Here is a 20,330-nt window from a genome sequence, read left to right on the forward strand (position 1 = left end):
GAGATAGGGGCGTGGTCAGTGGGGATATGGGCGTGGTCAGTGGAGATAGGGGCAGGGTTTGGGGGGATAGGGGCGGGGTTTGGGGGGATAGGGGCGGGGATTTTGGTGGTGGGGGGTGGTTGTGGAGAGGAACTACTTTCTTGCGTCGCCGAGAGACGCGCGGCTGGCCCGGGCTGGGGGCAGTGAAGCGGTGGGCCGCAGTGCGCAGGCGCGCGGCCGGCGGCGATGTTTTGTTTCGCCCGGTGTGCCCCTCCGCGGCGCCAAACACCAAACACCTCCTCATCATCATCATCAACAATAAAGCGTCATTAACATTAAACAAATAAAACGTCGCCAACGTCGCCGTTAAAACAATTAGCTAGGTCGACTTAGCCTACAAAAACACGAGGTTTGGAGGGCAGGCCGTGAGTGTTAAAGGGAAAATAAAAATTTATTCGAGCAAAAGCGGCCGTCTGTGTATCACCGAAGATCGTGAAATTTCACAATTTTTTTTTCATTTTGCGCGGCTAATTTAGACAGAAATCCATATCGGGCGGCTGGATTTACGCGTAAAAAATTGAGCGAATAATAAACTCGGCGATTTTAAGCCTTGAAATATCTGTGGGGGGGTAATATTTTTAGTTCGGCGGTCGTGAGGAGGAGGAGGAACGTGGCGATGAGGTGCGCGGTGCCCGGGCGCTGTGAGTGAGTGAAGCGGGCGGCCGGGGCGAGCGGGCGCTCCTCGCTTCTCTCTCTCTCCTCTCTCTCTCTCGAAGCAGGGAAAAAACAATTCATTGTCATCGTCGTCAACAAACAGCGTCAACAACAACAACATCATCATCATCGTCAAACAAGAAGAAGAAGAAGCAGCAGCAGCAGCCATCATGTCCAGCATCAAATTCTCGGCGACGCGAAAACCCGGCGGTCGGCCTCCACTGGGCAGGTAATCGTCGTCGTCCCCTGCAAGTCCACGCACCATTCAGCTAAGCGAGAGAGAAAGACCCCCCTTCATTGTCATCTGTGTTATTGTTATCATCATCATCATCGTCGTTGTCATCATCGTTGTTGTCAGCATCGCCGGCGTTAAACCAAGCCGGGGGCCGAGAGACATACAGCCAACGTGTTCCGGTTGTCCGCGCAGTTTCATTTTTATTATTTGTAAACGATTCGCGTTTATTGTGTAGCATCAATGGTAATTGCTGGTTGGGGGGGGGTTGAAGGTAAAAATAGGGGGGGGGGGGTGTGAGAGCAAGCGAGAGAAGTGTGGCTGGATTTGGGCTCCCCGGAGAGAATTGCTCCCTGCCACCACCACCAGCAGCACCTACCGCTCTGCCAAACCCCAAACCCGCCGAGATTTAGCCGCGCGTTTGGTTTTTCTTCACGTTCACGTTTGAAATAAGGGGTAACAAACATATATATCTGGTTATTTAAAAAACCCACGGCGAGTTAATTAGTTATCGCACACGATGCGAGTCACGTTTGTGATGGTTTGGCGATGGTGGTTTGGTGGTTGATGACGATGCAGCATGCGGTGTTTGTAAATGTTGAAAATAAGGATTTAGAAGAAGAAATAAGAGAAGGGGATTAATGGTTGAGAAGGATGAGGGAGGAGGCCCGTGGGTTTAGGCCCCTACCGAGGCGGCAATCATTCAGGTCACGTCCCGCCTCTGCGCCTCAAGGCTGCCCCCAGTACCGCATTATTAATATTATTACTACTGCTACTCAACGTTTATCTGTGACTTTAAAACAACTAAACCTTTTACACCCCCCCCACACACCACACACTACCCTAACCCATCCGTTATGGGTGTGTATGCAATTATACGTAATGTGTAAATGGATTCTCACGTGGTGTGTGTCTGTGTAAGAGGAGGAGGTTAGTGGCTGTGGTTAGCGCACTGCGCCTTCCAGAAACCCCGGGGCGACCCCAGAGTTCGATCCCTGGCCAGGATGAGACCGGCCATTTCACCGAATTAACATTTTTTAAAATGCGTCTCCCCCCTTGGTTTACTCGGCACTCAATTAGCATCGGCATCACCGCGTGTGCTGGGACCCTCCCTAAACGTGCACGTCGCCGCAGCCCTTTTAGTCAATCCACTGCTAAATGATGGCATCCCGACCCCCCTCCCCCCGTCGCAGATTGTGCATCGGGGAAGCCAACCATCCTGACTGGATTATGATTAAATGGGCGACATCATCATCATGTCCATAAAATAACCAATGGGTTGTGCTGTGTTGCCCGCAATAAGCGGTCGTTGACAACAGCTATCTTCAGATATAAAAGGGCGCGGCGGTTGTTGTACATGCATACTCACGTGTTATGTGTTGAGCATGCTCATGTGCGTATAATGTAATTTGCGATTGCAAATGTATCCAGGAAAGTTTTTTTTCTTGTAACATTACGGTGTGGATATTTGGCCAATTCAATTAATGTGTTTGCCATACGAAGCCATATACATGTTCTTGTCTGTATGTCTATAACTCTATATTCAATACATAACCTTTGCATGAAAGCAATTGGATATGAACATATAACGGTGCTTACTCATTTGTAATATACAGACCTTTGTAAATCCACTTGTGGATGAAGAAGGCCTCAATGCCGTGTCTGTAATTGGGGTTGTTGGGCATTGCGGATTTGTGAAGTGGTCGCTCAGTACTGAATCGGACATTGCTCGCCACTGATGTTTGACGTAGCCAGGAGTTGACCCCTAATTGAATAAGATCTTAAGCGATGCTGCATTGCACTAACCCAATGGACCAATGCACCCCCCCCCTCCCTTAGTTTGCATAAAAAATGCACACGGAATTGAACGTGGCAAAAAAAGCATTGCAATAAGTGAAATCAGGAATACGACATTGTAGTGACTGGACATGGGTCTTAAGAATGGAGGAGGGCAGGTTACAGAGACAGGCATTGGAAGGGGCACTTAGAGGTCGGTGACTGACTGAGGGGAAGACCTCAAGCCAGATGGTATGATACTGTAAGAGGAGCAGTGGTCGGGTGTCAACTTTCCAACAGCTGCAAGATCGAGCAGAAGGAAGGAAGCGATCGCGGTGTCTGGCATTAATGGAATTGGTTGGTCATAATGGCCGCTTGACCTTCATGCTTTGGTAATGTTCTAATTCCCTCAAAATATGTATCTCTCTATAAACCGTACACAATAGTATTTAGACATACAGTAAAGATAACATCCCCTGGGGGCACCCAACAGGGTGGGCTTTGACTCAGGAAGGGGACACTTTGGGGGGGCCCCGGGCACCCCGTTCTCCCACGGGAGGAATTGGGGGGGCGGTGGGGTCAGGAATAATACCACCCAATGTCCCTTTAGTTACTACAGTGCTGTGTCGTGATTTGGATTCACCGCTAATATATTCGTTTCTTTTTTTATTCCGCGTGTGCCAGACAACGGGGAAGGCACGTTCACGAGAGACTGGCCATGCCGTGGATTATATAATACAGTAACTGTAGTGATATAACAGAAGAATAATGCCTGCAATTTAACACAACTGCCTCCGATGCGTCAGATTTTGCCAGCTTGCATTGTTGCACTCGCCATTATACAACCACCGGCTTGCATTGTCTCTCTTGTTATTTTAACAGCTGTCGGTACGAAACGTTACGTGCTGGTGCTGCTGCCAATTATTGGGAGATGCGATTTAATGCTCTTATTAAAAATGACATTCGTATACCTTTATCATAGTTCCTCAAGCAGCTAATAGGAGCTCGTAATTCGTCGTGTTAATGAGCTCCAAGTTGTCTGTGCACACGCTTGCAAATGAAATTTAGACAAGGGTCATGTTTGTGGTGCACTCCTAATTTTAGGTTTTTGTAACGGTAAAATTATTTTCTATTTACAGTCCGTTGCTTCAAAAATCTAAATTGAGATCTGCGTCATGCGCTAGCTGACAACAGTAGAAGGTTGTGAATTCAATCCTTGGACATGACCTGCACTCGTTCGCTTAAAGGCAAACTCGTTTTCAAAACACTCACGTAAATGCTGCAAACATAAGAAGTTTTAGAATGTGAAAGGCCATTCAGCTCATCAAACTCCTGTTTCTAATTAAGAAGGACCTTCTTTGCTTCTATTGCAAATGCCTACTCTACCCCAGGAATATAAATTGCACCAAATTGTTCAAAACTGGAAAGCACAATGTGGTCTTAAGCATCCATGAGGCAATCTCCTCCATTGCATACTCTAACATACTATCCTGCAATTTCTAAAATGGGAACATTATTTGCATACGAATCACCTGCGGACGAGTTGCATCTTTTGTGATTTGTTTTGCCCACATTTTTTTTTTTTCCAGTTGGACCCATTTACAATTGACTGCTTTTTCGTGGGCTTCAGTGAATTTTATCGGTCTCACTTTATGGCGTGTAAAACGTTGTATGAATTTTGTAAAATCTGAGTGGGGAAAACTGTAGCTCAGCGGGCCCAGCCTGCTTGCACGTTCTCCATTGCCCTGGTCTAACAAACATGCCGAGCGCTCGGCAACTCTGAGAATTTTCTGTAGGTGGCTACCAATCCCGATAGACAGTTCCCAATCTCCATTTTCTCCCTTGAACTGTTTCCACGCTCGGCAGAGGATGTATTGCCTTTCTACGTGCCTCCACTTTTAAATACATCCCCTGAAGCGCACCATTCACCATTTGGGTAACCTGCATAATATGCAGCTGCTGCTTCTGTTGTTCCAAGACTGTGCTGGTGTTCGTGAAACCTGTAGTTACGATTAATACATGTCTGAATGATACACACCTCCATTTAGATCTTACACGTACGATGGAGAGCGATGCAGCGGAAGGTGGCCAGTATTGGTGTAAATACATCACGAGTATATTGTGTTTTTTTATCGTAATATTTGTGAAATGTTTAAATTAAATGTTTTTTTCACTTCTAGGGGCCGCCCAGCTGTGAGGAACTCCACACCCTCGCACGTTCTGGTGAGTGGCAACCCCTCATTAAAATTCATTGAAATTTCCTTTTTGGGAAGCATAGGAGGCCTTATTGAGATGCATTGATACTTGTGAAGGGAAGCCTGTAACCTCACTCACCATTAAAGGAGATGACGTCTTAGGATCTTTGATGCTTGATTTAACAAACTCAAAAGCGGTAATGCTCTTATTGCAGTGGGGATCTAACTGTTGAACCCTTGGTGGTTGCCCTCAGTAGGCCCAGGTTGCCTGGCTACGTGGTGTTTTCTGGTGCAGAATACTACTCATGGGCTCTAAATATGTAAGAAAGGAATCCTAGAGGGATCCCAAGTGTTGGCACGTACAGCCCGTTTGTCAATCCACTGCTGGATGAAGTCCTTCCCCTTGCTCTGTGGGCCATAAGGGTTATTTGGCCATACTCTCAACGGCATTGTTCAGTGCAAGTTGGTGAAGATGGTGGGGGTACTACAGAGCAACAATGGATTTTCTTGCACTGCCCTCTACTGCGAACAGTGCCTCCTACACCTGTTTTTATTATGCATTGTCATCATCCATGCATTATCCAGGCCCTCACCCTGCTTAGTTTGAGGTGTGATGGAATTGGGCAGATTACGGATGATTTAGTTGGTGGCTCAGGTGTTGCCACCGGGTCTTAAATGAAGGTGCAATTTTGATTGTAGATATGTACTTGGGCATTATGTCATTTACGATCTGACACAAGTTTGAAGCTTCATAGTCATTAGTGCTCTTTGTACATCACTCTAGTTGTACCAGCAAGCAAAGGGGTGGATGTTGCGTGCCTGATAATGAATGATGTTAATGTTTGTTTTGCGTTAGCGAAGATGCAAACTCGTGTTGAATATCTCGAGACACACAACCACCTAGTTTTGTATCTACAGCATAAGTGCTCCTTATTTCTTGAGTTACATTTTCCTTGAAATTATATGGATTGCAGTATTTGGGAGCCCATGCTGTAATGCGCAGGGAAAAGCATTGAAAATGTGTGGTTCCACCAGCAATTTTTACAATACATTTATTGCTTATATTTTCATTATCCCCATGCAATACCAGCATTAATTTGCAAAAATCGGAATGATGCAATGTAACATTTTTTATGCATTTCTCGCTTTCAGGAAGGCGCCTATATGAATCCCAGAATGGTTCACGTGTTGACCTCTGTTGTGGTAAGCGTGGTCTGATGTACTTATTACATTTTGGATGCTTGAACATGGGTTCTTTTTGCTACCTGAGATTGGAAATTCTCTAATTTACTTCATGCTGCATAATTTTTGCTTTTATTAATCAACAGACAGGATCCTTATACATGCCGCTTGTTGGTTTTGTTTAATATGTACGTGTGTTCCTCGACAGGGTGCCAGATGTGAATTGCTCGTGAAAAGTGGGAAAGTATTTGAAGGGATATTCCGAACCTACGGACCGAAGGTATGTTGCATGGGGAGAGATTGCAAAGAATAGTCATGCATACAAAAGCTTCTAAAGCTTTGGAAAGGTCTGGGCAATCGTTGTGGAACTGCAAATGTTGGCTTTTGTGCATTTATGCTGCTATCAGCATGTTGTCACTCCCAAACTATTCAGACCAAATCGTTTTTTTTGTTTTTCATTGCAATGCTGGAGGGCACAGGAATTTTTGCTAACTTTGGCAATTGGGTGAGATTTCCAGGACAATTGTAAATCCAGAAGGATCAAGCCTTTTATTAAAACAGATGTTTATACAGTGAGTCAGAAACTACAGTTGGTACATTTGTCACCACTGTACATTGGCATTGTGACAAATATTTTTTTGAAACCTTACTTAGCAAATCTATGACTATCAATTATTTTGCCCATCTGTAATGTGGAAATTAATGGACTCTTAATTGAAAATAAATCCAAAACCACCAACAAAAAGGCAGCTGGCACGAATACCAGTTTTAGTTGCTACGCAGGAAAATTATCAGCAACGTGACGCCGAAATATAAATTTGTGGCACGCCTAACCACGCGGGAATGTTTGTGTTTGGCGCCGTCAGTACGAGGTGGTGCTCGACGCGGCGCATCAGCAGAGTGCCGACTCAACGCAGTCAGGCCCCAAGAGTGAGGAGATCGTCAACACGATGATCTTCAGCCCGAGCGACGTGGTGTTGGTGCAGTACAAGGACGTGGACCTAAACTATGCCACGCGAGGTGCGTGTCTTCTCTCCTTGCACTTGGCTTATTTTGGCAGGAAGAGACTCTTGAGGGAGGCGGTGAATGCCTGCAAAAGAAAAAAAATAACTTAAATGTAATGTATTGTGACTCGCCGCCATTCACTTTTTATTAGTGTTGTCAAGGCCAGCACCGATGCAGTATCATTGGTAAGCGTGTAATGGGCTATGTGGTGGGCAGCCGACAGCAATGCAGCAACATCATTTATGCACTGTACGGTGCTCCCCACCTTCACCAATCTGTGCTGGTCAAATAACCACACGATCTGAGAGAGCTTTTGTCCAGCAGTGGATTTGTAAGAAGGTTCTACATGTCCAACGATGTATCGATTCTTTACTCAAAATATGTTATTTCACTCGTGATACATACATACATGCTTTGAGTTGTGCATGTAATAATAAAGCATTTATGATGTGTATATTATTCTCATGCTACATACCATACATATGAGATGAATAATAAGATAATATGGATGAGAAATAAAGAAAAATTTATTATCGAATGAAATTGCAACCTCGAATCATCATCATGAATTAAATCAGAGTTGGTAAACAATAAATATGGCAAAATCATTAGCCCTATTTACATCAAAGATAATTAACTTGTTTGGTGCAAGCATTTTACTTTGTTACATTTTGAGGAATTGTGCTAATTTATGTTTACAGGAGGGGATGAGTGAAGTCGGTTGCTCTGAATATTTTTATGTTCTTGTCAAAATACCTCAAGGCAATAAAATTGATCATCAGTCCATTTCATTGAGATGTATACGAGGGGATCTCATAATTCATATCCGTTGAGATATTTTAAGGGAGATTTTTCACTTTCATTGAGACGTATTAAACGTCATCTATCAAAACCAGTTGCTAAGTTAGCTTCCGACAAGCACCATTCTCTTTCATTGAGATCATTCAAAAATATTAACTTGGAATAAGATCTATCGGACAGTCACGCACGTTAATTGAGGTCTAGTCGACAGTAAATGCAATGAAGCAACTTCAAAATAAAACACAAAAGAGTATCTTTTCAGTATTATTTTAATGGATAAAATACAATACGTTTAAAGTCCCTCATATTTCATGAACGTGAATGGTGGTTGGTTAAACCACTTGAAATGTTGCAGATTTTTCACTTCCTTACAGTACCCCCCCCCCCCCCCCAAAGAGCAGCCTAATGTTACCATTAGTCTTTTGTAGTATAGGGGCGATGATGAATAAAATTAGCTTACACCTAACTATGTGGGCTATGTTGGTCAGCATGCACAAGGACTAAAATTACATCACTTCTTTGGGAAGAGAAATTTGAAATGTATTTTCTGAATTAGCCAATTTATTTTACTTATAAACTATGTTTTTATTAGCCTTTAACTGCCATTGGCAAATGACCTTTTGGAAAAATGAAGTTTAATAAAGTGGCTAACATTAAAATTATATCTTTAAATCTTCAACATTTTTGGAATAGGATTACAGTGTTATATTTTATTGACTTCCCATTAAACAGCATAGGTTAATGCTATAAGGTTTGTCCATTTTTAGAAATATTAGTATAACATCAATTGTTTGTATTTCTGTGATGAACAGATTTAGTGTTATAAGCACTTTCTCCCCACCTAGTGATACAGTTGTGGAGTTGAGCATTATTATAATAATGCTGTCCTTATGGTTCAGAATGCTATCGTGGGTTCTGTGGTCACTTTAAAAAATCTGAACAGGCAGATGTTATGTTAGTCAGATGATCAAGTTCATTGATTTTTACCACAGCCGTTTGTTGTTTAACATCTTTTTGACTCTCAGCAAACGTGATGTTGTATTAGAAGTTGTATTGATCATTTCTGCGGATTAACAGCAGGATTCCTTTCAAAGCTTGTTCACGGCTGGGCAATCTGAAGTTTCCTCGTTAGTAGTCTCGCTGGGGCTTACGGATCGGATGATTATGGGAGATAGGTGTCACTTGGCACTAATTGGAGATGCAAAGACATTTACCAGTGTGCTGATTCCAGACTATACGTGGCATTATGCAAGCATTGCTTTTAATCAAATAAACTTGAAAATATATTTACCAGCTAATTGAACAATGTCATCAAGGAAAACACAATAAATAGGTTTTATGTTGTAGATACATATTTAAGTTGTATATTCAAGGCTTTCTGACTAAATATTAAATGTTAATTAATGAGAGAAAAAAATACTTAATTTATCTTCAGCCATGCTATTATAGCACATCCGTGACGGCAATACGACATCACAACATACGTATGTATTGGCACGATAATAGTTATTTTTTATGTTTACATTGAATGTAAATCCATGCACAATTTAATTCTACTAAAAGGCATCGTGATAACAACATTTTAGATTTGTTATACCATCTCAAGACGCTGTTCAGAAGCAGTAAAATGAAAAACTATAATTGAGCCGTCACATGATCGGAGAGTGCCTCGACACCGCAGGTACAGCCTCATTGGAAAGATGTGATTAACCATGCAAAAAAGATTTAACTACACTTATTTGGCCAATCTTATTTGACAGACAACTATTACAGGTTTACCATGTTCAGTTGTTTTCACAGGTTAAGTCACAAACCGTACCTCTCCATAACAAAGGCTCACCCTCTTAAGCCTCACCTTACCATATGAATAAAAGTGTGCTGTACTTGCCCAGTCCCCCCCCCTCTCCAACCATTATATAAACGGAGTGGTAGCTCCTGCAATCTCTCATTTACTTGATACAGCTGTCGTGGCTGTGACGGTTCCACCTGAAGACGGAAGCTTGTGTTGCCTCCGAAACGTCGTGAATTTTTATTTTATTTTACTTTTATTAATTTTAATGTTTTACCTACGTGACTTTACCGAAAAAACCTAAGAGTACAGCCTCAGCAGTCGGCTCCTCTTCGGCAGTTGTGAAGGTGCTTGAGCGTGCGAGACAAAAACGTGGCTTTCGGTGACGGCATGGCCTGTGTCTGCAGATGGCTTCACTGACAGCGTGATTGTGAGACGGGTGAACGGAGAGCACCGGGAGCGGGAGCTGGAGCCCTGGCAGGGAGGGGATGGTGCTGGAGACGACATGAGCTCGCTTGACACCGACATGGTTAGCGTGGGCGCCCAATGCCAGCACGTGCTGTGCTCACTCACACTCGCACCTAACCGATTCCTTTATCAGATTAGAGTGTAATGATGTAATGTTTAGTGTTGAGGAATGTGAGTGGACATGGGCAAGACACATTACTAGAGAGGGATGATGGCCCGTGGGCAATAACCATTACTGAGTGGCATCCAAAGGGAGGGAACATGCCCAAGAGAAAATGCTCCGTGGACTGGAAGCAATGAGGTCGGCTCGTGTGCACGTGTTGGGTGGATTGTTGGCATCGTGGGACCCCGTGTGAGATGGCAAAGGTTGGTGAGGCCTTCAGCCAGCGGTGGATTAATCATGGACGATGATGAAGAGCCATTTCGATTTAAAGCTTTCGTGACTGCAGGGACTCATCTTCTTGGTTCTTTCGGTAAAGTCACGTAGAAGGGAAGTAATAAAATAATAAAAATAAAACATGATAAAATAATTCTCACGACGTTTCGGCCACAACGCAAGCAGCCGTCCTAGGGTGAAACCAGGTCTGTCGAGGCGACAGCGTCTGAAGTTGTCGCCTCGACAGACCTGGTTTCACCTGAGGACGGCTGCTTGCGTTGTGGCCGAAACGTCGTGAGAATTATTTTATTATGTTTTATTTTTATTATTTTATTACTTCCCTTCTACGTGACTTTACCGAAAGAACCAAGAAGATGAAGAGCCAGTTGAGACCGGAAGTCTCGTTTTCAATGGAAACCTGGGTTCAAGTAGGAAAATGGCAAGCAGATTCAAGTGAAACAATTAAAGTACATCATGAACATAAATAATTCAATGTAGTAACTAAATTTCATAAACTGCAAATATAATTCGTTGAACCGTGCATCACTGGTGAAGCATGACTCCATATACAATGTAGTCTTTGAGGCACCTTGACTAAAATGTAATGGAATTATATATTTCCTGTTGCTTCCTTGACAGGGATGATTGTTTGCATTATTTGAATCACCTTTGTCGGTAACCAATAAGCATTTTCGAATTGTGTTTTTGACTCATGGTTGTACCAGAAAAGTCACAAGAACTGATTAAAAGTGTTGTAGGTGCTTTTTCTGTGATATTCGATACACGATCATTTAACTTAAAAAAATTGGAAGGGCAGTGTTCATGAATATATTTTGCACTAGTAATACAATTGTTATTTGTATCCAATCTTGTTTTTTGTAGGTGTAAGCCAGACTGATTGTGTTCACTGCCTCTTTAAATTGGCACTTTATATTTGGTCTAAAATGAGGAAATGATAAAATGTTGAGGTTTCATCACTCACTAAAAAGTATTCCCTCATCCCTGGGTCACCCAGTCAGCATCTGTAGTGTATGTACGTTTTTAATTCATAAAAAAAAATAACGATTCCGTTATTGTACAGTATATAAAGACTAAATAAAAAATAGAGAATATGATTTTACAACTACATTTCACTGATTATTAGGTTTTGAAGCCCCCATCATGAGTTTATTATATACGCATTACACATTTGAGAGTATATTTTTGGAAATCGTGTGTGTACGTGTGATGGTATGCACTTTTGTGCAACTTATATGTACGTATACAAACACACTGGTTCTATCTCAACCAGTGTTGCAAGTAACAGAACTGTACATTCTATCATTTTGTGCAGTCAAACGGCTGGGATCCCAATGAGATGTTTCGCTACAACGAGGAGAACTACGGCGTCAAGTCAACATACGATAGCAGCCTCGCCAACTACACGTGAGTGTTGGAGACGGGGGGTGGGGGGGGTGTTAATTACTGTGGTCAGACAAGCCATAGATAATTGAAAGGCACATTTGCATTTTTGAGTTCCATGTTAGCTGCACTGTACACCAGACTCAAGATTTTTGTATCCATACCCGTCCCTGCATGCCTCCGCCTCCGTGCCGCGTCTCGCTGTGCTAATTCTATTCATCGTCCGTTGTGAGCAAATCCGAACTGGCAGTCGCAGTCTTCAGTGCTGCCACGGGGCCCCGTAGGAGCCACGTGCTCGTCCATGGCATTTGTACGTCGCCTCTGCACGCGAAGGAAATGTGCATGAAGGGAGAGGGTGAATTTGGGAATCTCTCTCAATTACGTCTCTCTGCTTTTGTCCGCGGGTAATACTTGTGCTCTCTATTTGTACAAGCAAGAGTTGGCATATGCAGTTATTTTTAGAATGCTTAATGTATCTAAATTTATTTAGCATTGTTATTTTTTCTGTCTTTACTCATAGATAACAAATAGCATGTCACGGGTAACATGTGCATGCAGTTTCCAAGTTATGCGTGTCTATCACGTGGTATTGTGTCTGGAACAGGGGAATGCCTTTGGGTTTTTTTTTTTACAAAGAAAATAACCTCAGGTGTGAACAGAGTAATTTGTACAATTACGCAACCTAAAATCCCCTCGCACTAAAACAAACAAGGAAACAAATGACCGGGTAATAATAGATTTAGAAGCCAGGGAGTTGGCACTCATTTGTAATGGGCCGCTTGTGGCTCTGGATTACAAGTTCATTTGGGGATGGGTCCACTGTACCCCTATACTCCATGCCAAACACTAAGCAGCGAGAACTTAAGCTGTGACGATTCCCCGCCATGGGGCTCTTCTCATGAGGGCGGTGGCGTGCACGCAAGAGATGGTCTGTTTCTATTTAAGGCTTTCGTGACTGCAGGGATTCATCTTCTTGGTTCTTTCGGTTAAGTCACGTAGAAGGGAAAAAAAGTATTTTATTATGTTTTATTTTAATTATTTTATTACTTCCCTTCTACGTGACTTTACCGAAAGAACCAAGAAGATGGTCTGTTGCTCGCAGCTCCCCAGCAACGTGAGACCCAACCCTTTATTTTTGGCGAAAAAAAAATCTACGAATATAGGCACGCGCACATGTTACATCAGACTTGTTTCTCACTTGGTCGCAAAACCAAACATTTTACATGCAGTGTAAGAATGGAAGTCGGCACATTGATGCATCTCATGACAACTTGGACAGACCTTTAATCCAGTAGTATGGTCAATGACGATTATAAGAATACAAAAAAATCAAGTATACCTTCCAGAAGTGATGTCATCTCAACGAGCTTTCAGCTCGTTGAGATGATGATCATTCATATCTGTAAATTAAAAGCATAACAGTATTCATTGGAATTACTTGAAGCTTAGAGTCAACTGAGACACCTTTTTAATAAAATGACCCTAAAAATATAAACTAGCTTACAAGTTTAAACAAGTTGTCTGAATTTACTCTTCGAGTTGAAGTGCAAAAACAAAACTACTGCTGTTAATTAAGGAAATTAAATATATAAAAATGGCAAATCTTTATAAAAAAATAAATAAAACCCACGTCCTAAGCATTTAAGAATATATTGATTAAAAATAATATCAGACCATTGCTAGAGTTTGTCCCTTAGCATCGTGCAAGTGTGTTATACCTTTAATGATCATAAATGAAGAAAATAATCTTTACCTGAGATATTTGTTGAACTCAAGGGATTAGCAGTCTGCCCTCTGTAGAATGAAACTTGTGGATATTAACATAGAGAATAGCCAGTTTTGAAAGGTAACACGGTGTCAAGTCTTTTAAGTTTGTTACAATGTTTTTTATAATTCTTTATTGCACAGCTAGCCAGTGTAGCATGGACCCTGCATGCAAGGTTATTTGGAAGATGGAAATGGCATGAGTCAAATCTTAAGTGAACATTAGCATAGATCAAGCAGTCACCATTAGAACAGTCGAGACTGAGCATAATTCTGGCAAAGACAAATATTTGAAGAGGTCATAGAAAACAACAAATCGTGCAACGGAATTGCAACACATGATCGAGATATAATCTTAATCAGTCCCTCCAGAAAAACGCGGAGTTTTTTGGTGATTGTTGCGGGCAAAAATCGTTGATTATGCGGCACGTTTTCTTAAAAAATGCGATGGAATATTCGGGATATTTATGCAATTTTATGCGATTAAATTGCGGGAACTTGCAAAAATTGCGGGAACTTGCAAAAACTGCGGTTTGATGAAAAAGAGAAAAAAAAGTGATTCCCCCAACACCCTATTCACTAGGCTACTACTTTAATGTAAAGAGTCATTTCTTATTACTTCCTATGATAAGCAAGCATACTACATCACAGAAAGTGCTGGGAATATTTAAGTTCTCATCTTGTTTTATTTCAGACCTTAACAAACAGATGGCTCAAACTTACAAAACATTGAGTCGAACAAGTTCTGTAGCTTTACAAAATGAATATGCTACAACTTCTGTAAAAATGAATAAATAAAATATTAAAAAATAAAATGTGTGCTTCCTGTTTTACAGAGGTAGCTATACAAAACAGACATCTTCTGTTAAAATAAGTGTTTTCAGTGCACAGTAACGTAAGCAATACAGTAACAGTACAGTCTTACAGTAATGTAAATTTACATACTACTAACAAAAAAGTGCAATCTTACAACTGGAAAGTTGCATAAACTCCTGAATAAAACTAACTACGTAGCCTCTAACACTGGCCAATCATTCACCATCCTCATCCTCCATCCCCTCTCCCTCAGTGTCCATCTCCTCCCCCTCCACCATCTCCTCCCTCTCAAATGCTCCACTGCGGACTCGTTGGTTATGGTAAAGGAAGACCAAGGCTTTGAGGTTTTGGTTGGTAGTTGATCTTCTTCGGTTAGACAACACTAGTTTGTAGATGCTGTTGCTGCGTTCAGCATCAGCTGAGTTTGAGACAGCATCTTTGTACCGCTTGGCCAAGGAACTCAGCACAGGAAGTCTCTCCTGTAGGCCATCCCAAAACACATCCAAATCCACCACGCCGAATGGTGCAGCTCTGAGTGCTGCTGGACCAAGAGTCTTGAAGTAAGAATCAAATTCATCACCCTGCACTTCAGTGAAACCTGAAATGGCCTTGTAGCTTGCTACGGAGTCATCTAGGAATGCAATGTGGCGAGGGTCAAACACCCTAACCTCCTGGAGAAACTCAATGGCCGGCTGCCCATGTGACATGTACTTGGTGAGCTTTTCTTCAGCGTTTTCATATGCCTGACCAACTGTGCAGAGGATCTGTGTCTTTGTGGTGTAAGGTAAGTTAAACCCTTCAAAGTATTCGGCACACGCCTCATACTGCAGCTCTTTGTTGGCAGCAAAGACCACCTGCAGATCCTCCAGATAAGTGAAGATCTTTGTGGTCACAGGACGTCTGCTCTGGAAGATATCGAGAAGACTTAGGAAGCGTTTGCACTTGTCAGCCATGATGTTGATCTGGACATTCAGGGACTGAGCTAGGTCTTGGTCTTGAAGCATCTCGTGGAGTCTCTCCACAGACTGTGGAGCACTTCTGCTACACACCTATAAAAACACAAATAGAAAGAAAGGAATTAGGTCAAACATACAATATGTTCAATGCAATACATTTTTTTACTTTGATCTTACTAAACTATTCATGTTTGTATGTGCAAAGGGGGTTAACTAATGAAGAAAAGGAAGTGTTAATTGTATTGAGGAATTATGTGAAGGAAGTTTTTACCTCGATTTCCATCTCTATGAACTCCTTGTACAGTCCAAAGTGCTGTGCGTGGTACTGCACTGCAGAGAACCAGGAGTTCCAGCGTGTTGCACAGGGGTTTGGAGGCATGACCGCCTTTTTTCTAGGCAGCTTGTTTGACAAGAAGCAGAGGTATCTTCTCTTGCGTGATCCAGCATTGAAGAACATCTTGGAGAAACTTAGCATGAAGCTGTTCAACTGAACAAAAGGTTTGCGGAAGGCATTGCCAATGAGATTCATTATGTGTGCCATGCATGTGATGTGTATCGAGTTGGGGAACAACGACTGCAGAGCTGCTGTGAATGCCTTCTTCATGTAGGCTGCATTATCAGTGTCGAACACAATCACATCCTCGTTGTTAATGCTGTATTCTTGAAGGCACCTTACGACAGACATAGATACAGTGGAATGATTGCATTGCTCAAGGAAAACAGTATCTGCAAGGTAGGCCAAGATCCTCCCAGAATGATCCTTCTCAAGTGGTGCAAGGAGGATATTCAGGACACATCTCCCCTCAACATCTGGAGTCTCATCAAATATCACAGCAAGAGGTTTTCTGGCAAGAAGTGTCTTCAGCTCCTCTTTTTCCTTCTCATATACTGCTCCCAAGTACATATCTTGAAGCTGGTGAAACCCTGGAATGGCGCCGCCATTGATGACTCTCATTCAGGAATTTCCTCAGTGCAGGGTGGTCAGTCTTAGACAGTGGGATGTTGATGGCAGTGCAGGTGGCAACCCAGGTTTCACAAATCTACAAACAGAAAAATACTTTTGTATCATTGGGCTGTATTACACACACACACACAAAGTCCAGTGTAACTTACAGAAAACTGCTGTATAAAACTGAATCATTTACAGTAAGCCTTTCGCAGAACAGTAGTGTTTCTGCAAATAAAACATAATTCTTTCATGCCAAAATCAATCATCTTGCATGGGAAATTACACTATTGTTAGTCTATCTAACCCTAACGTTAACTTACATCCACACGCAACATACTTGGAAATCTCATTCACACACACCTCTCTCTGTTTCAATTTAACTATCAGCCTTTTCATAATTTTACAAGCTTTAATCTAATAGGCTACTGACCTTGATTCTTTCAGCCCTAGCAACTGTTTTGGAAGTTGACGCCTCGGTGTAGGTGAGCTGCTTCATCTTGGCTGATTCCGCTGCTGCTTTAACCATCCTCGAATGTTTGTCGGTTGCAAAGTGACTGTCCAGCGTCGACTTCCGCCTGTGGTCCAACACGCAGTTGCACGGAGTGCAAAATAATTTGCCCCCACTGTCATGTAACACACTGGGAAACTGCTTTGCGCGGTCTTTTGCGCTTATGTTTGTTGGCAAATGAGAAAGATTTGCGGGCTTCATCATGGTTTCATTGGCATCGCGGGGTTTGCAGCTTTTCAATGATGTCGCGTAATGAGTGACGTCACTTCATAACGTTCCCATGGCAACAGGGGAAATGGCTGCGCTTGTGTGAAGTAAACGCAACATTTTTCAACTTTCTGTTAAGATATATGTGACTTTTTGCAACGAAAATGCGGGGATTATGAAATCATGCAAGCCCGCATATTTTGCGCGCGGAAATCTGCAATTTATGCGGCGAAAGTGCGGCGTATTTGAAAAAACGCGCCCCCCGCATAAATATGCGGACTTTGGCTGATTTTGCATGGAATCATGCGATCGCATAATCGCGTTTTTCTGGAGGGAAGACATTTTATGCAGAAATTTATCAACAAAAATCATAGGTGCCAGGTATCGAACCATTTTTAGATGTAGAGGGGGAAGTTCCACATGTCATACTTGAACAAAAAATGTGCACCCTCAGTATGGAAAGAGTGAAACCTCGAGACCAAATGGTGTAACAGTTGTTGGAACAAAATTAGCAGACCTATTTACTAAATGTATAAATAGGAAGGAAAGACCTCTGTCATCGAAGGATTCCTGAATCATTCAAAATGGGTGATTAAACTGACTTGCTTTCCACCCATTATCATCTTATCATTATCAGCAGAGGGCATCGCAGTAAAATCGTTTGTAACGAAGTAATGTGCTCCATCATATATGCACCGCGCGTTCAACATGCACTGACCAGTTTGGTAAACTGGTCTAATAACCCCCAAAAGCTATATGGCATGAGGAAGCCTATTGCACATTAGTCTTCAGTCCACAGCAGTTTTGGTTCCAACAGCTGTGGCATTAGTTTGGTACATGCAGAAGAAAAGGGTGCTAAGAGTTACTGTGTATGAACGTATGATGCCTTGTGGATATGACTGTTTCTACATACAACATATGCACTATGGTGGATGAAACCTTGTCAAACCAGAGGGAAATACATTGGAACATATTTGGACTCTATTAGGTGAGGAGAAATGTTTCATGCTATATACCATCATACATCCAAATAATAATAATATATTCAATTGTTTACCAAAAATAATCTTTACATAATCCATGTTAACTTAGAAAACTCCTTATGAGCCATGTTTTGAGACTTGACTTAAACCAGAGAAGGGCATGACCATATATGGACACCCTTGCAAACGAGATGTTAAATCTCGAGGGATTTTTCCAGGTAAAATAATAAATAACATGCAAACAAAGTCATGGAGCACGATTCCATAATGTTGGCGCTAATTTTGACAAAATCTGTCAACATCACGAGCGCAACTGATCGTTGTGAATACCAGGAGATGGGTGTCAGATTATCATAGTGCCAAAGGTTGTGGAAGGTTATGGGTTCAATGGGTTGAGCACATTTACCAAGTCCATGGATGACCTTAAACATCTGTATGAAGACTGAAATCGATGCATTTTTTTCACTGGAAGCCAATTCAGTTTTTTTCAGAATATATTTACTGGAAAATGTATTCTATTGGAAGCAGAACTCCTGAGGACTGGGGGCCAAGATTTATGTGCAACAGATATAGGGGTGATTTTTGTTTTCATACCAATCCTGACTACTGTGGTCAGTAGACATTGAAGATGCCTACCTAACAAGGGAAATTGTCACAATTTCAAATACATTTTTATGCTACAAATGACATCTGGCTGAAGACACTGCCGAGCTTTACTCGATCAGTGTCCAGGCCCTCGTAAAATGAACCAGTCGCCCTTATGACGTCGCAAACGGCTCCGTGCACGGGCATGCTCCCCGCTGATAGCCCCCCCCCCTGCCCCCGATGCTTGACACCGTCCAGGACGCGCCTCGACAAAGACAGCTCGGAGGAGTTCCAGAAACGAGAGGCGCGTGCAGAGCAGCTTGCTCGCGAGATCGAGTCGAGCCCGCAGTACCGTACGCACGCGGCGCTTGAGAACGACGATGGCCGCACAGAGGAGGACCGCTTCAGTTCCGTGCAGCGCCGGCAGCAGCAGCAGCAGCAGCCTGACCGGGATGGCCCCACCCTCTACACCAGGTCAGGGCTCGATGGGGGGGGAGGTGGAGTTGTAAGTGTGGATCGAGGAGGAGAGAATTTTCATTGGAAAATATCGTGGTAAATAATGGGCGTTGCCATTCTACGCCGCACTGTTTTGCCAGGACATTAGCGGTGCAATGCACACGAGGTAATTAGCCATTAATGTTTTCATCATTAAAATATATTCAGACCCCCATTACATGCATTAAATATTGTGTGTGAATTTAATATGTATTATGTATCCACATAATTTAATGTTTTCTTTGGCAAATGGAATGAGCGAGACCAAATGATACGGTAATAATAAGGTAAAAAAATTCATTTCTTGAATTTTGGCAATTGCAAGGAATCTTTGAGTCTCAAGAATTGTTGCAGTAGGGTCCTGCATTCATCTGGACTTTTGACTAATATCCAGAAGTATTTTATCTTTGGGAGGAAATCAGAGTACGTGGAGAAAACCCACACTTACAATGTAGTAATGCTCAAAGCTCCACACAGATTCTATCAAGACTCCTTTGCTGTATTACAATTTCCTGGCCACCTCAGCTAATTCTTACAGCATCCAGTTTTCTGGTTGTATGATGTCGAACTTTGTCACTATTTTATTATAAAGCTGAAATGCATGATAGTGGCCTTGCTCTCATGAAACATTGTATGAGCCAAATTTCGATTTAAAGCTTTCGTGACTGCAGGGATTCATATTCTTGGTTCTTTCGGTAAAGTCACGTAGAAGGGAAATAATAAAATAATAAACATAATAAAAATTATCACGACGTTTCGATTGCAACACAAGCAATCATCATTAGGTGTGAAAACTACAGCGAGAATATGTTAGCTAAAATTACAGCAAGCAATCGTAACGTCGTGAGAATTTTTATTATGTTTTATTTTTATTATTGTATGAGCCAGTCCGTTTGAGCAGTGATTCTGACTTCCAAGGCCGCTGTCTGTGCTCAGGGGGAGGTACGTGCCCCCTGGCCAGCGCTCGGGTCCACTGGGCCGCGGGGGTGGCCGACAGAACTCTCCCAAGTTCGGTCGGCAAGGAGCGGGGCCACAGCCGAGCCGCGGCGGTTACCGCTACCCCGAGCCCAGCCCCAGCCCCGGTCTGGATCACCGTGCTCTGAATGGAGGTGAGGGTGGCCAATGCCGAAACGTCACCGTCTTGTTTTT

At 42.5% G+C, this 20,330-nt stretch overlaps 1 protein-coding gene across 7 annotated transcripts in view; it reads left to right on the forward strand.

Moving 5' to 3' along the window:
* Positions 1-203: 203 nt before the first annotated feature.
* Positions 204-20,330, forward strand: part of LOC144933051 (ataxin-2-like protein) — a 30,968-nt gene continuing 10,841 nt past the window's right edge. For all 7 annotated transcript variants that reach the window (XM_078857525.1, XM_078857528.1, XM_078857529.1 and 4 more), the window contains exons 1-9: positions 204-922; positions 4,882-4,924; positions 6,049-6,099; positions 6,287-6,358; positions 6,945-7,098; positions 10,081-10,202; positions 11,851-11,942; positions 18,945-19,160; positions 20,118-20,290. In XM_078857525.1, the coding sequence (XP_078713651.1) occupies positions 864-922; positions 4,882-4,924; positions 6,049-6,099; positions 6,287-6,358; positions 6,945-7,098; positions 10,081-10,202; positions 11,851-11,942; positions 18,945-19,160; positions 20,118-20,290 (982 nt within the window). In that variant the 5' untranslated portion in view covers positions 204-863. The remainder of the gene's footprint in view (positions 923-4,881; positions 4,925-6,048; positions 6,100-6,286; positions 6,359-6,944; positions 7,099-10,080; positions 10,203-11,850; positions 11,943-18,944; positions 19,161-20,117; positions 20,291-20,330) is intronic.

Source organism: Lampetra fluviatilis, chromosome 6, assembly GCF_964198595.1.
Source record: "Lampetra fluviatilis chromosome 6, kcLamFluv1.1, whole genome shotgun sequence".
Taxonomy (NCBI): Eukaryota; Metazoa; Chordata; class Hyperoartia; order Petromyzontiformes; family Petromyzontidae; genus Lampetra; species Lampetra fluviatilis.